The sequence below is a fragment of the Acyrthosiphon pisum genome, chromosome A1 (genome assembly GCF_005508785.2).
Source record: "Acyrthosiphon pisum isolate AL4f chromosome A1, pea_aphid_22Mar2018_4r6ur, whole genome shotgun sequence".
In the NCBI taxonomy this organism is placed as follows: Eukaryota; Metazoa; Arthropoda; class Insecta; order Hemiptera; family Aphididae; genus Acyrthosiphon; species Acyrthosiphon pisum.
In genome coordinates, this window is record NC_042494.1 from 122,186,713 (window position 1) to 122,203,533 (window position 16,821).

General features: G+C 29.2%; 1 protein-coding gene across 1 annotated transcript; it reads left to right on the top strand.

Moving 5' to 3' along the window:
• The first annotated feature begins 1,227 nt into the window (after positions 1–1,227).
• Positions 1,228–15,340, top strand: LOC100572464. The gene is made up of 3 exons (XM_003240993.4): positions 1,228–1,651; positions 5,084–5,230; positions 12,058–15,340. Exons 1-3 carry the CDS (start codon positions 1,637–1,639, stop codon positions 13,150–13,152), a joined length of 1,257 nt encoding a protein of 418 aa, XP_003241041.1. The 5' UTR covers positions 1,228–1,636; the 3' UTR covers positions 13,153–15,340.
• Positions 15,341–16,821: the final 1,481 nt, after the last annotated feature.

A 16,821-nucleotide genomic window follows, 5' to 3' on the forward strand; every position in this document is an offset into this window, starting at 1 on the left:
AATATTCAACGAAAACGTTAAATTGAAATGCGTTTCACACGTTACAAAAAGTAAAACAACTAAAACCTAATAATCTACACCATCTACGTTACATAGTTTTGAACTACCTATTAATTGAAAAAATCTCTCACAGATAGAATTAATTTATTATTTTCATTTAGAATAACATTATTATTTAATATATATAAATATAAACATTATGAATTATAAATGAATCCTCTACTTCAAGTTAAAAAAGATCAACACTTTGCTCTGCTGTACTTAAGGTTTCGTGTGGGTAGCTATAATGCATGTGTTAAATTTTAATTCAATGATAAACAATCAGTGAATACGAAAAACGATTCTGAGCGAAGACGGTCTGTCAGCCTATATAGGTAACAACTGAGTATATTAATTTACCATTAAATTGCTCTTAAAGAAATTTAATTTATTATTAGTAATACAGTAGGTTGAATTAATTTTTGTCGAAAAAAATTAAATTTAATGAAGTTTAAACACATAAAAAAATGAACACACACATCATTGTAAAATCAATCATAGTTCCACTCAGAATCTAAAATAAGCATCATAAACTGTTGTGAAGGCGTGAAGCTAAGCATATAACAACTTCAACAATTATTTTAGTTATCATAATAACTAACCATATTTTTTAATTGTTATTTTATATAACTTTTGGCATATTAATTCATTAAACTCATTTTCTATTTATTGTATGCTGTTATTCAATCATCAATAAATATCAATACAATTTTTATAAAACAGCCAACATGTTACGCATCGAGCGTATTATTCTAAGGAATACTCACTGTTTACTCAAAGTATGTAAATATAAAAAAACTAATTGTTCATAAATTTATTGCTATTTAATTTTTCTTCAACTGCTGGCTCGCTAGCTGTAAATCATAAATCATAGTATTATACTACATTATTACCCATATTCCATATAAATATAAAATGAAACCTCCGTATATTTAACAATAGTTAAACAAATGACGATCATAATATTATCCGTTCTGCTTCTGCAGATTACGATGTAGAGAAAATTAATTAACTTATTCATTTTAAAAGCCCTAAGCAATTACATTTTTAAAACGTTTTACTGGCCTACATATTTGTATATAGAACTGATATCCCTTATGGGGGATAAGTTATTGGTTAGCTGAAATGTTACACACATCAATTACGAAATTGATCATCCACATCAGTCATCATTGTCTCGACGCGTCGCTATGATCTATTCTAACTCCTAAGAGCATTCAACCGATAGATAGACATAGACCATTTAAGAATATTGAGTACTTCGTCATAGCGGGTCATCGTTTCAGCATCATTTTTTGTTCTTTCATTTTATTGTTGTTTGGGTGCCAATATTTGGTAGGAGCAAGGACGTGAAAACAAGCTAAGAAGGAGAACTATATATTAGTGTCGGCGGGAAATAACGTCATGAATAGTCGCGTGGAAGTGATTGGACGTTTGGTTTAAATAATTTATTATATTATTATTTTTTTCTACACGTGTTTTTCATTTTATTACATATTAGTTAAAAAGTACCACCCAAACAACTTATTTTCTTTAATATGTTATAAGATTTTAAAAATATTTTTTATACTTTAATACATTCCAGAGACGTGAAGATATGAAAGACCCTAAGGTTTGTAAAATTGTTTTCATATAGTTAGTTTAATATTTTAAATGAAAAATAAAATAAAAAATACATTTATAAATATTATATAATATATTGTAGTATAAATCAATAATCATAAATTTTAAAATATTTAAATTCATCATTCAATGAAGTATAAAAACTTTTTTTCATTAAATACTATCAAATTAAATATATTTAAATATTATTTTTTACTATTGGTACCAACTATTTTTAAGTTTTTTATTTTATTCATCGATATTATAACATTGTTTAATTATTCTGTGACTTAACAGTATATTTTTCTCTGACAAAAAATCTCTGTATTTTGGTACTTTGTACAATATTTTAATTTAATGTCAATAACTAGAGTCTAGAATAAATATAGGTAATACAAGTATACATACAATTTGTATATGGATCATATGTTGTTAATGATTCGTGGAATTCTCTATTATGAAGCTAATGAGTTAAGTAAATAAATATACCTACATAGTAATGCATAATTTTGTTACAATACTGTTTGTATATACTTCTTGAATTATTACTATAACTATAAATATAATTCTTTGTTTTATAACTTAACTACTTTTCTTGGGTACATTAATATACATATAAAAACATATAATAACAGTTGAATTATTTCCATTTAACAAGGGATTATTTAGTTACAAATCAAATTAGTACCTATCTATATCTATTACATAAAAAAAATATATAGCTAATTCATATGTTTATAAATACATGTTTACTAGTCATCTAGAGTGAATCGATATAACACAAACAAAGTAGAAGATTATACAACTACCTATTAGTTAGTTATTTGAAAATAATATAAAATATAGATGCTTAAATAATAATATAAAGGTAAAATTCCAATTGTAAAATGTAATTAAATATTTTTGACATGGTTGTATATGATGAAAAAATGAGTATTGTTTTGTTGATAACAAATCAATTTTAAGGGTAACTGTAACTAAACATATCCATGTTTACAATTATTTCGTATATTGCACATTGAATAACCTTACATACATTCCTATAAATAATTGTTTAGGTCCACACTTGTTGATAATATGTTAATTCGATACAGTGTTTGTGAAATATTTTAATACAAATCTGTTGCTTAATAAGTTTGTTAATTATATTATTACTTTAAATACTTCTAAATAAAAATAAAATCCTATAAATGTTTACTTAATAAGAAGTCCACAAGGTACTGGTTTTTAAAATGTCTGCAATTCTATAAAATTTGAAAATTATATTTTATTTTTAGTTACCACCTTAATTATAATGCTTTTCCATTAGTCTACTGCCTGATACTATAATTTAGTGGAGATTGATACAGTGTATAATATCGAATGAAATGACTTCACAGGAAAAATTCTAAGGCTTTGTAGAATTGTCCCATTTTTAAAACTATTTTTCTTTTATCTGAAAGAAGAAGACTTTTCCTACAGGCCGCATTGTACTGCCATTTTTTATTCTATTTCAAATAATGGTATAAAATAATTTTTTAAAAAAGCTTAAAGTTGTCTTATTTTTAAAGACATATTACTAAGCTTAAAATTAAAATATTGATAAACAGAGTTCAATGCGGCCTGTAGAATATTATCTTCTATTAGTTAAAAAAATATTAATACAGATGTTCTACAGAACAGAATCATTATTCCCGTGAAGCGTATTTTTGTGGACAAAATGGTATTGGCACTGGGTACCTTGAAATATTTTTAATATAAATAAATAGGTTTATTATAGAAATCTAAGATAGAAAATTTATATATAAAATATCAAATCATAAATGTGTATTGAGTATATACAATGGATAATACTTTCAAAATCATTGTTTGAATGTATAACCACACTGTGAATAATTTAAATCAGATTACAGCAATAAATAAATGCTATTTATAAAATTATAAAAATAAAAAAACTGACACAACATTGAACATAATTATTTAAATTTGTCAGATTTAATAATGGAGTATGAACATCAAAATCGATCGTTAATCGATTAAGATTTAAATTAGACAATAATGGTAGGAAATAGTGTATAGTATGCCAGTATGATAATATAATAATATAGGTAATAATTATATTTATTCTTAATTTGATTCATTAAAGTAGGTATCATTTTATGTCGACATTACATATATTATTCTGTGAGATACCAATAAACAATACAGGACGTACTATATGTCTATATCTGATTACGAACTGTCGAAAACAATATCATGAAACGCAAAAGACGTCACTGATTATTACAATATTACTATTATCAAGGTATAATTATTCCGTCGGCAATAGCTTTTATAATTGTATCGCAAAAAGATAACTAAAAAAAGTCAGATTGGATACTGCAGGCTATATTACAAAGATCTGGTGATCGGCACTCGTATTCAAGTGTCGAGGTAGTGTTATCATGTTTGAGAGCATTAATAAATAATTACACTATAAAAAATAAAAAACAAATTAAAATAGAGTCAAAGAACTTGATTAAAACACTTAAAATACACTATTGGTAGGTAGGTACCACACTTTCTGATGTTTCTTCATAATTTTTCAACGATTGTCGGTAATTTTTCTAATAGGCTTAGAGAAGATATTGAGGAAATCAAAAATTGACTTTTTAAAAGAATCATCTAGAATCCTAGAGTTTATGCTCGATAAGTAAAATTACCATGTTTAATCTAAAAAATTAATTAATATATTGTTTTTTAAGTCATTGTCAAATATATATTTCTTACAATCTTATCTTGTTTAGAATCTAATATCCGAATTAAAAATTAAACCAAACGAGTGATTAAACTTAGATTTCAAAATAAATATAATTTAATGTGTGCTAATTTATACGCATTAGGTTCAACTACTGAACTATTTTATGCTTGGTTCAGTGTACTGTGTATTTCCATACGAGCATTACAATTTACAGTATATAACTATAATATTATATAAAATAATTTACAATTTAAGACTGTTATTTCTAAGCTTAATGCACAATTAAAACATTTTTATACCTACGATGAATTTAAAAATTTAATCAAAAAACAAGGTTATTGACAATAGCAAGAGTTATTAAATCAGGTATGGTTTGACGATTTGAATTTTGAATCTAACTTAGCGGAACTGTTATTAATCTATAATTGACCATCATTGACCTTATAGCTACATAGGTGAATTATTAATATTTCGTTATTATTATCTAAATATTTTTTTTTATTTCCATGGACATACAAATGTTACGGATTAATTTAATTATTTTTATAAATGAAGAAACGTAGGAAAATAAAAATATTTTCGAACTTATTTTACATTTCATTAGTTGCAAAATACATGAAACTGATTGAATTATCGATCACAATTATTTTACAACATTGATAAAAATTAAAAAGCAATGCAAATTTAAAATATATATATTAATTTGATGATAATCTATTTCAGATGTTGTTATTTGTTTTTGGGCTATTCATACAAACTTGTTTAGCGGAAAACGTAGAAACTACTACACACGAACATAACACCGATGCAAGTGATAAGAAGGTGTCAAAAAGAGATTATTACGCACCAGAATACAATCATGATCATTATGTAAGTCTAAACAAAATACAAATAAAAAACACATAATATGAACATTTATTGCAGGAATTGTAATAAATATATAATATATATAATTAGGAGCCATTAGAAGGCACAATATTTTCCCATAAAGTTACAATAAAATGGTAAAACATGATAGTGCGCTCTATATAGGTACTTTTACAATTTATGAATGCATTATTAATGTATGAGAAAAGAGTAGTTTTATACTTTTATGTGAAGTTGTAGAATACGATGGGCATAAGCGTGCGCATGGGGAGAGACGTACCGAAATTTGTATACATAGTAATACATGATCAAACCATCACGATTTTTGATTTTTTAAATTAAATAGGTAGGTGAAAAATAACATTGATACTCAATGATAATAAATAATAATAAATTAAATGTCTTTAAAAATAAAATTGATAACATATTACCATTACAGATTACGAAATTGTATTTATTTAAAATTTAAAACTGTGTTAACAATTAAAATATTTCTTATTTAATTTTTAATTTTTAAAAAATATGTATCTGTTTTTTATCATATTAATGATTTGTGCCTTAAATAGTAGGTAAATTAAATTATGTAACATTTTAATTGAGTTAAGCTTCCATCAGAGTTCAGGTTTCTTAATCTTTATTGACTTGGCCCCTCCTGCCACAAATGTCTGCGCACGCCTATGACGATGAGTTAACCAAATAGGTACTTATAATTTACTTACGAGTATGGTCCTAGAGGTTAGGACTCGAATGAATTATCGTCCTAAAAAAAACATAAAACATGTACCTGTATATAAGTAAATAATAAATATTATGTTTTTATTAAAATAACTATAACTATAACAGTATAACTATATGCTATAAGTTATAACTATATACTAAGTTCCACGTGTGTTAGACGAAGACAGAAAATCACCGCATCCAATCCCCTTAATTTATTATTTATTAAATACCTAATACTATTGTTCATTATCGCATGTACCTAGTTGAAGTATCTGCAGTCTGCAGTATAGGTACATGCAAATATATAGAACAGCTAATTATGATTGACGTTGTGACAATATAATGATTTGATTTCACAATCATGTATAGGCATAGGAAAATATATCGAACGCTCAAAAATTAAATATGAATAAGATCTTTGGAAAAAAATGTGTGAATTATTTTTTACGAACCGAACTTGCGTGAAAGAGCGTGAAATTGATGTGGTTTCAACATTTCGTAACGACTGCTAATTTACGCGTATCGAAAACATAATCGTCGAGTTAAGCATTTAGGTGCATTTTATTACTGTTTACAATAATAATATTTACGAATAAATTAATATTATATTATATTAATAAACAATTTAACAACCTATCAAAGTAGGCAAGCCAGGACTCACATGTGTCGTAAAAGTAAAACATACACCTAAATAGTAATGTATAGTAGGTATGTAGGTATGTGGGCAGGTACCTACATAATAACAATGTATATGTATACGGCTAATAATAGGTGTATAAAATTATATTTATAATATATATAAAATCTTTTGTTCCCTAAGAGCGTGTATTTTACCGGATGGCGTCGTTTATTAAAAAGCATTTTGAACGGATTATAATTATTATTACAATACATTTAAAACCCTGAACGGCTGAACGTACTACATAATATCATATATTATGATACATAGTATAATGTAATATATAATCCATCGTCACGCCATATAATAACATAATACCTACAATAATTTAAATAGACGTGTGTTTCGCGGGCTTATAAAAAAAGTAGACATCCGTTTGACTAAAATAATAATATATAATATAGTAATATTAATCGTTGCACACGAATAAAATATATTACCGTACATATTATTATACTCTCGACCCACAATATATTACGTATCGCTCATAATAATAATAACAATATAATATTATGTAAAAAATTTACCGAGGTTTTTTTTTCATATTGACTCGGCTGATATTGTGATTAAAAAACTTACTCAGATCAAAAAAAATTCTAAGTAACGTATTTTATAACATGTATAATAATTATAATATGTATACTGTTATCCAACCCATAGTACCCCTACCTTAGTACCTCACATATTGTTGGATTAGCAGAGGTGACATTTTTTTTTAAACGAAATAAAACAACAATTTTTTTAATTCCCGACAAAATATACGCATACAAATAGGTACAATAATATATAATATAATATACTTTGTATAGTTTGTACATTCAAAAAGTACAACAAAACGACGTGCGACGTCCCCGCAGAGACATAACACAATGTATCATAATATGAGCACAATACACCCATAAAATATTTTATATAGGTACACTAGCACGAGCCGGTGCCTACATATATTATTGTTAATAATAGTAATATTGTTATGACTAATGATATTATACAGGTGTAATTGAATTATTTGAATTATTATCGAGCGTTCCACTTGAGTACTTGACGCGATTTGCCGGTCACACCGTCGTCGTCCGCATTTCGTATAATATAATATTAGCTACAATATAAAGGTTTGTACCTATACCTATATGCGTTACACACGCACATAAATATTGTTAGACAAGTCTCTATAAAAACTATAGTCACTATAGTCAGTGACGGATTAAGATATAATATATTACACTATAGGTGTAATATTCAAAGCGTCCCGTGCTCGTATAATATTTATCTAACATATATGTTACCGCCCTAGTTGTGAAATTGTCACATTTTTGAATTGGTCAATTTTTTATAGGTACTATCCTGCCAAATTAATTATAATATTGTGCTACCGTGCATAAATATTATTTAAGACGTAAAAACATGTATGATATAATATTATACAAGCGTTGCGCATTTTAAATGACCACAAAACAAATTATAATAATATTTTTTCAACTAAAAAAAATTAGGCTTTATATTGAACATAATGAGTAATATATGTAGGTACTGATATCTAGTATAGATACATATCATCATCAAACATAGGGGTAGAAATGTAGAATACGAATACGTTACTATTGCCCGTGTACCCTTTTGGTTTATGATTGCGCTTGCTAAATATACGATTGCGTGATTGTACAATACTACAATGTTTCCAAATTGAATAGGTAACACGATAATATAAATTATCATATAAATGTCGTAGCGTTATACTAATATTCTATCGTAATGTTGTATTTCCTACCTATAGAATAAGATACAATAAGTTACCTACTAATATCACTTCGACTTCATCACTTCATCAGTAATAATAATAGTAGTAATAATCAGTATAATTTACCAACATGGCTATTTTCGTTCATTGAAATCGGATTACGGCAAATTTTGTTAGAAGCAAAAAAAAGCTTACTCGTTAATAATTTTAAATATTGGTGAATTAATAATATAAAAGGCAACTAGTAAGAAGCGGGTATAGGTGGATGTCGTTTTGCTGTAGCCTGTAGGCGACAAGTGTATCACTGTAATGTATGGTATTAAATTTGCATTCAATGATATAATAATATCATTGTATATAATATACAATGTTCGTATACGAAAAACGATTCTGAGGGGAGGCGGTTTGTCAGTCAAGGATATTTTATATTATTATTACATATTATTAACACGGTAACCGGTAAATGAATTTATTAATATTAAAAATTATAAAAAAATAACTAAAATCGTTATTGTTGGTTATTTAATATGTAATTTCGTCCAAATTTTAACTTATAATAGGTATCTATAAAAAAAACCTGTGTTAATGTATATTAATTATTAGATTTCTTGGTTACAGAATTTTCAATCCTTAGCTATAAAAGTTGAATAATTTAAATTTGATAAGTTATAATATCAAAATTTGAACGTTAAAAGCTTATAAAAAAATCTTGATTATGTATTTATATTTTTAAATATTTTTAGCTGATATTGTAACATTCAGTGAGCCTTGTATTACGCATATTCAAAAATTTTTACCAAACGAATAATAATATATGTAAATATTTTATTGACATTATTTAACAGAAAAAAAACTAAAAAAAAATGAAAATTGAAAATGTCCGTTAACAACTCTAAACCATTTTGAAAATTTTATCAAGTATATAAAATGATAAAATAAACATAATATGGTGTAAATTTCAAGTGTCGATAATTAAACAAAATAAGAAAATCCCCACATGAGAAATCGAGTGAATATCCAATGTTGTAAAGATCAAATGTCTAACTTCAAACGCTCATAAAAATTTATTTTGACTTTCCGGTAGACATTTTTTTTTTTTTTTGATAAAAGTAGATAAATTTATGAGTTATGAAGAATCTTAAATTAAATTTTCAAATCACAGAAAGAAAATTTTATGAATTTCAAACTCAAAATAATATCGTGATTTTTACGTATTTTGTCAAAATTCGCACTTTAAATGCTTATAAAAATAAAGTATAACTTTGTATTTTTAATATTTTTTAACTGCCATCGTAACAATTTATTAGTGGCATTAAATTATTTTTGAAACTTTTTGACCCAAGGAATAAAATTTCATTGACATTTAGGTATAGAAAAAAAACTAAAAATATAGGAAACTGAAAATGTCCGTAAACAGCTCAAAACAAGTCAAAAATGTCTAAAAATTGTATGGTATATAGTAAACTTTAATCATTCGGTGAACATTTTATGTATTCTTTAAAGTTACACCAAAAACCAAAATCGATTTGGTCGAAAATCATTTGGCGTAAAAATTCCCGTTTTTCCTTAATTCTTTTTGCTTTTTATAACTACTGGGAACTTTAAATTTTGACCTCCTGGATGCATCAACTAGATTCACTTTCCCATCGAACAAGATACTGAAGATTAAAATCGAAGCATCAATTTACGAATACGTATCGTGTAAACAGACAAAAAAAAACATCATTGTAAAATCAATACATAATTCATCACTCCGCTCAGAATCTAAAATGTGTTTAGCTACTTTACGAAATTAAATAACACAATTTTATAAACAAAATATGGCAACCACGACCAACTAAATAAGACATTTATGGGTTAAAAATTAAAAGTTTTTTTTAAACATTCAAACTCTTACATTATTATGCAATAATTTTTTGTCACGCCTGCACCGAAAGTTTAGTTTTCGATGATAGTTGAAGCGTTGGAAAGTGACCTTTTTCCCTCCAGGGGTGGTAAATTGGTAATCCCAATAAGTCCCGGGTGGTAAAATAAAAATCCCCAAAAATGCTGTGCAAACATCACGCGTATCTCCTGCACAGCCAGGCACTGAAATATATACCACGGTCCTTACAAAACAAACTTTTGTGTACATATCTTATATTTATATTATTAGGTACCTCTTTGCATGACGCCTAATAGTATATTGTGTGGCAAGGGCGGGAAGTGAGCTATTTCAGACGCAGACGACGTGTGCGGCACGAGTAAATAATCTTTTGATTTTAAAAATTAAAAATTATATTAGAATATTATAGGTACTTGTTGATCGCTCGAGTTCCGGTGATGCGCTAACGGTGTTACTCGTCACATTTAAATACACAACAATATAAATGTAGCAATTATTTTATTAAACAAAGTGATAAAAAATGCTACAGTTAGTAATAACTTATAACTTTTAACAATATTGTATATAATTTTTGATCAATGGTTCATAGTTGACTGGGTGCCCTAAATATATATACCTGTCTGACAAACGACCATCGGATAATAAACCTATATTTATTATAATATTATTGTCATGGCTTCCACTGAGGTTGTCTATGGTATTTGTAATGTTTTTAGTATACGAGTAGTTTGGCGGAACGGCCATATTTACCTATAATATAGGCGTATAGAATGTTATTGGTTTGCAGTATAAAGGAAAACGTTTAGGTGTCTAAACTCTAAAGCGTAGTTTAAAAACAATCACAATAATATGGCAGTTTAACCACTATATAATATATAGTCTGATGTATAACATTTTCTGAAAAAAACGTATTGCAACATATTATTTTTATCACAGATATTTATTTCAATAACCGTGAAATTTAATACATTAAAATTGACTGATAGAATTATATCGAATTTAAAAATGGCTCGCCTAGTTGTGCTCTGCTTATATACCTATATACACTATACAGGCTATACGCAGTGTAATTTGTTATAATATATATAGAAATTTAAAATCTCGGTGGGCCGAAAACTCTCAATCCGGTGTTGATAGTACGGATCGAAAATATAAGAGTATACCTATGCCATTATCAGTAGCGCCGAATGTCCAGAACATTTTTTTAAAAGATCTAATCATCTTAAAAAACTATAGTCTCAATTCACTGTTCTACGAGTACGGCTATACGAATTACTCCAGGTTTTAGTGGACATTGTTCTAAAACACATGTACATAAACTCATACATTGGGTGGTAAAACTTGAATTAGGCAGTTGGAAATATCAACTTAACATGTTTCCGCGGTGATAAAAAAGAATATAATCATTAATCATAATATGTAACATACAAATACCTATATCTAATACATATTACATTATAATATATCTACCGAGTACTGAGTACCGATACCTACCTATAAATAATATTATTAAATATTAATTTTTGGTTTTAAAAAGTACCTACTTACCCCAACGCACTCCTTATAGTCATTAGTCCTTCCTCGACCACCAGAAACGTTACTGAAAGTCTGAAACATACTTAGGGTATTAACTAAATATCATCAGAATAAAATAGGTCTGAAATTGTGGCCGTCGCCACTTAGAAGGTCGGTGACAGTGTGCCACTAATTCATCGTGGCATTGTGGCAATAACATTATATCCCCTATACCAATATGAATAATAATAATTATGATTTTTTTTTGTTTTTACATTGTCCGGGACACGCAGTCATATCCGGCTTACCGCTTCGAGTACGGTGTCCACGACCCGCAAACCGGCGACATAAAAAAACAGTACGAGGAACGGGACGGGGACACGGTGCGCGGCTACTACAGCCTGGTGGAACCGGACGGTTCGATCAGGTTAGTCGAGTACACGGCCGACGCGAAAAACGGTTTCCAGGCAACCGTCAAGAAGATCGGAAGTTCGCATCACCCAACCACAGTGACCCATCACCTCAACACCGCTAACGCCCACCACGACGGTGACGGTGGATACGCACCCAACTACCACGGCGGTGATCGGGACTATAATAATCATCATCTGCAGCAGCCGTCGTTGCCGACCGGCCACGACGGTCATCAGTACGAGCCACCCGCTTACTCGAATCACTACGAACCTCCGCAGCCACCTGCATACAACGATCACTACGAATCACCAGTGCACGGTTACGACAATCATCAGTACCAACATCAACAGCAACAACTGCCGGTCCATGGTTACGACAATCATAAGTATCACCATCAGCAGCAGCAACTGCCGCCGTCCGCTTACAATCATTACGAACCGCCGCTGGTGCCCTCCGTGCACAATCACTTCCAGTACCCGCCGTCACCCATCGCGGCATATGATCACTACGAACCGCCGCTGCAGGTGGTGGTTCCGGCCGGCCACGGCGATCATCACTTTGAACTACCGGCGGCGCATCCGGAACCTGCTGACTTCGAACACGGATCGCCGCTGCCACCGCTATTCGCCGCCGGTCTGCCCACCGCCCACGGTGACTACGGCAGCGCGTCACCGGAAGAATACTATCCCGCACCCCTGCAGTTTCCGGCTACGTCACACGAGACCCACTTCGAGTGGCCTGCCAAGAGCGGAAGCAACGATGACGACGACGGCCTCAGCGACGGCGACCCACATCATCGCGGTCACCTGCAGGACGAATACCAATTTCCTGCCGCCAAAGAACACAGTCATTTACAAGGCTCCGCGGCCAAAGTGGCTTCTGGTGAACGGCCAGAGTATCTGAGGAAGTATTTCGAACCTAACTACCGGGGTCACGCAGCCGCCGTCAACAGTTTTTACGACGACGATGAATGAAGTAATATGTATTTACGTGTAAGTTTGTGCGTAAAATAATATTATAGACGAGCTCACAACTTACCAACATTATATTATATATTTATATGTGGTACGACAATAAGACATAAATGGTTAAGATCACACAGTTTGTATTGTGTTATGCACACATTTAATCAATTTTCGGAAACCTCTTTTGAAGTTTTGTGAGAATTTAAATTAATATTGAAAATATTTTCACTTCAAAATATATACCTATTATAATGTATAGTTAATTAAAAAAAAAACTTCTTGTAGAAGAACGGAATACGATACAATTCAATTAAAATTAAAATTGCGCCTAATACAGTAATACCTACTACACAACATGTGCGCTCTCAGTGAAACCGAAGTCCAGGTTGTGGTCGGGCCATGGCTATTTTATTTACATCATAATTTTATTATGAGTAAATGTATATTAGGGTACCTATTTCTATATTAAATAATTAAGATATTGAGGCCTCAAAGTTTTGACATTTCCCGACCACATATTAAAAACTTCGGCGCTTTTCCGTCGAAATTATAATTACAGTAATCGTTAAATATATAAATTACATATTATGTCTATGCCTGATCTAATAATTTCTTTTCGTTTCAATGACATTAATATATTTCAACGCCTCCGTCTCGATTTTTTACCAGTCCGTTTTATACTTTTATAATATTCATATTTAAAAACGTACACTAATAAGTGCAACAATAATTAAACGCATAACATAAAAATAAGTTATTCTAAACCTCCCACCCACTAGTTTATTTTTCATTACATTTTTAAAAATAATTGTAATGAGTACCTAATTTATTATTAAATTTAAATACATTATTAATTATATTTCTTCCAAATAGTTGTCTAAAACTTACTCCATCAGAATTGAGATAATATTTCATTTTATTCACAATAAATAAATGTAAATTCAAAATTATTAAGTTACAAGCTTGTATGTTTTTTCGTCGATTTGATAATATGAAGTTTTTCAAACATTTTCAGTGATTATTCTGGTTTACTCTACCATACAAATAAAAAACTAGTACGTCTATTTTCACGATAAGAATTTTATAGGATTGCATACAAATTATTATTCCGTTATTATTTTGTGACACGCGCTTACCGTTTATATAGATTATGAAAATTGTAGAAAATACCAAATCCACCATCTGTAAAACTTTTTAAAAACAAAAAATATGTGGACGTGGAAATGAGTAGACACATACTTAGACGTTTATTATATTATAATATAAATTAAAATAGTATTGAGTAATGCATTCAGATTTAGGTGAATAAAAACCCGGAGAAAAAAATTTCCTATTCTGGAGAAGGGTAATCGCTATGATGCATTAATTGGAAATTAAAAACCTATTAGTCTTATTTTCTGGGTCTTTTCTTTTATGTATTGGGTATGTGAGCCAAAGAAAATGTTATAAAAATATATAATATTATATATCATCTTCAAAAATAGTACTATCTTAAGTCGTGATACAAGCTAAAATGGCGTAGGGTTTTTACACCTGAAATATACATTTAAAATACTACCTAATTAGTACCTAATTAATTATAATTTGATCATTTTTGATTGTATCCGACATTCTCTGAAATAATAATTTATTTCAGCTATATTCACCCTTTAGAAACTGACACCACTAAGTAATTGCTTATCCGTTATGCCTATATGCTATACCATAAATCGTGGTTGAAATATACAATGGTTATATTATATTTCAACCATGCCATAAATCATAATGTACTTGAACTATTTCTAGTAATTAGATTTTTTCGCAAATATTTATCAAATTTTCATTGAAAAAACCATTACCTATTGAAGAAAGACAATATTGAATATGATATAATATAATTTAATTTAAAGTGATGGAGACAAGATACCTAGTATGTAGATATGTATTCCAATGTTATGTAATTTGCGCTACAATTGCAGTAATTATTTAATTAAAACTGCATAGGTATTTTAGAAGATTCACCATACCTTATAATATTATAGACAAACTTTTACAGTTTTACATGTTGTATTTGAGTAGGTGCCTACTATTTCGGCATTTTGGATTTCCTATCAACTGTTTATATAATTGTATAATGTATTCTACATTGTATTAGCACTATTAGGTACTTATTCGCGGTGATAAATAAAACATTCATATTTAAATATTTATTAGTTTAATACTATACTGTCTATACATTATATTATGATAATTCTAACACTTGTAACTTTTAATTGTTTACAATAAGAAATAAGAATATTATCAACACCATACAATATAAATTATGATGTATCATATTAGAATATTTATATAAGTATTATAAAAAGTTGACCATAATGTAAATCGGTCTTGTCCTGTTGTACTATTAAATATTTATTTTATTTTATTCTTTTTTTATTTTAATCATATTATAATATTATGTTCCAGACGTCGATAACATAACGTAGGTAATACATTGTATTATTATTATGTACATATTCGTTTATTACACTTAAAATAATATATAATAATTTAATAATAATTATGTTTAAGGTATATTTGTTATGACTAAAGGACGATTGTGTTTGTTTTTTATTGTATTATTATTGTTACTGGTACTTTAAATACCTATCTACCTATAATATGTATTGCCTCAAATAATAAACAGTTTTTCTATGTATTTTATTATTCATGTACACGTATTTACATAATATTTGTAAAATAATAAATTAATAAGTCGGAATAATTTTGTTGGAACCAGCCCAACAGGTAACTTTACGTCTTTACTGATTATCAATCCTCTACCTAGGTACCTATTTAACAGGCTGTTAAATTAACAGTCAATAACAGTTCAACCACCTTTCTTAGATACGTAAGGAGGTCAACCCGACCACGTTACATTGCTAATCACATAAAATATTTTTGCCGTTCCCAATATGACAATGATTACTGCCAATACTTGTCAATAGTTTCGTCGGAATGACAAATGTAATAACTAATAATACCATGTCTAATTTCAATTATTATAATAATTATAATGATTTGTTTGTGGGATTATAGATTTTTGTTATTGGTACAATGAATGTATTCAACAATATTATTTTGCTAACAGCGTGACATTAAAAGGAAAATTTAATCATATTAATCCGTTTGTCGATTGAATAGTTGAAAAATTCAACAGCATCATCACTATACATCGGTATCTATATGGTACTCATTACTCAATATGAGTGGAAATTAGATATTGAAAACGTAATTACCTATATTGAGTATAAAGGATTAATGTTTTCTAAAAATAGCTTAATAAAACCCGTATTTATTTTTTTGGGTGGGTGGTTGAGGATTCTACAACAGTGGAACTGTGGGGGAGGGTACTGAAGGTTTTGAACATGTGTGTTTGTTTTGGCAGAATTTTTAAGTGGGCACCCGTAGTTATCTGACATTCCAGGGTTGGGGATGGACGGATGGTGGCTTCTCCCTCCGGACACCGTGACTGCCCGAGTAAAAATGCCAACCGTGGCCGAGTTCGAGCCGGCGACGGTGCGCGTCGCAACCGACGCCTTTGCCCGCTTGGCCACTCCGTCCCCCAAAATCCGTGTTTCAAATTTCAAATAACAATAATATTATGTATTTTACAAGTATCCAGAACCGATAGAACCTGATTCTCCGTTTAAAATAATT

Coding starts and splice junctions, on each gene's coding strand:
- LOC100572464 (XM_003240993.4), top strand. Junction 5,231..12,057: donor AATACAATCATGATCATTAT/GTAAGTCTAAAC, acceptor CGGGACACGCAG/TCATATCCGGCTTACCGCTT.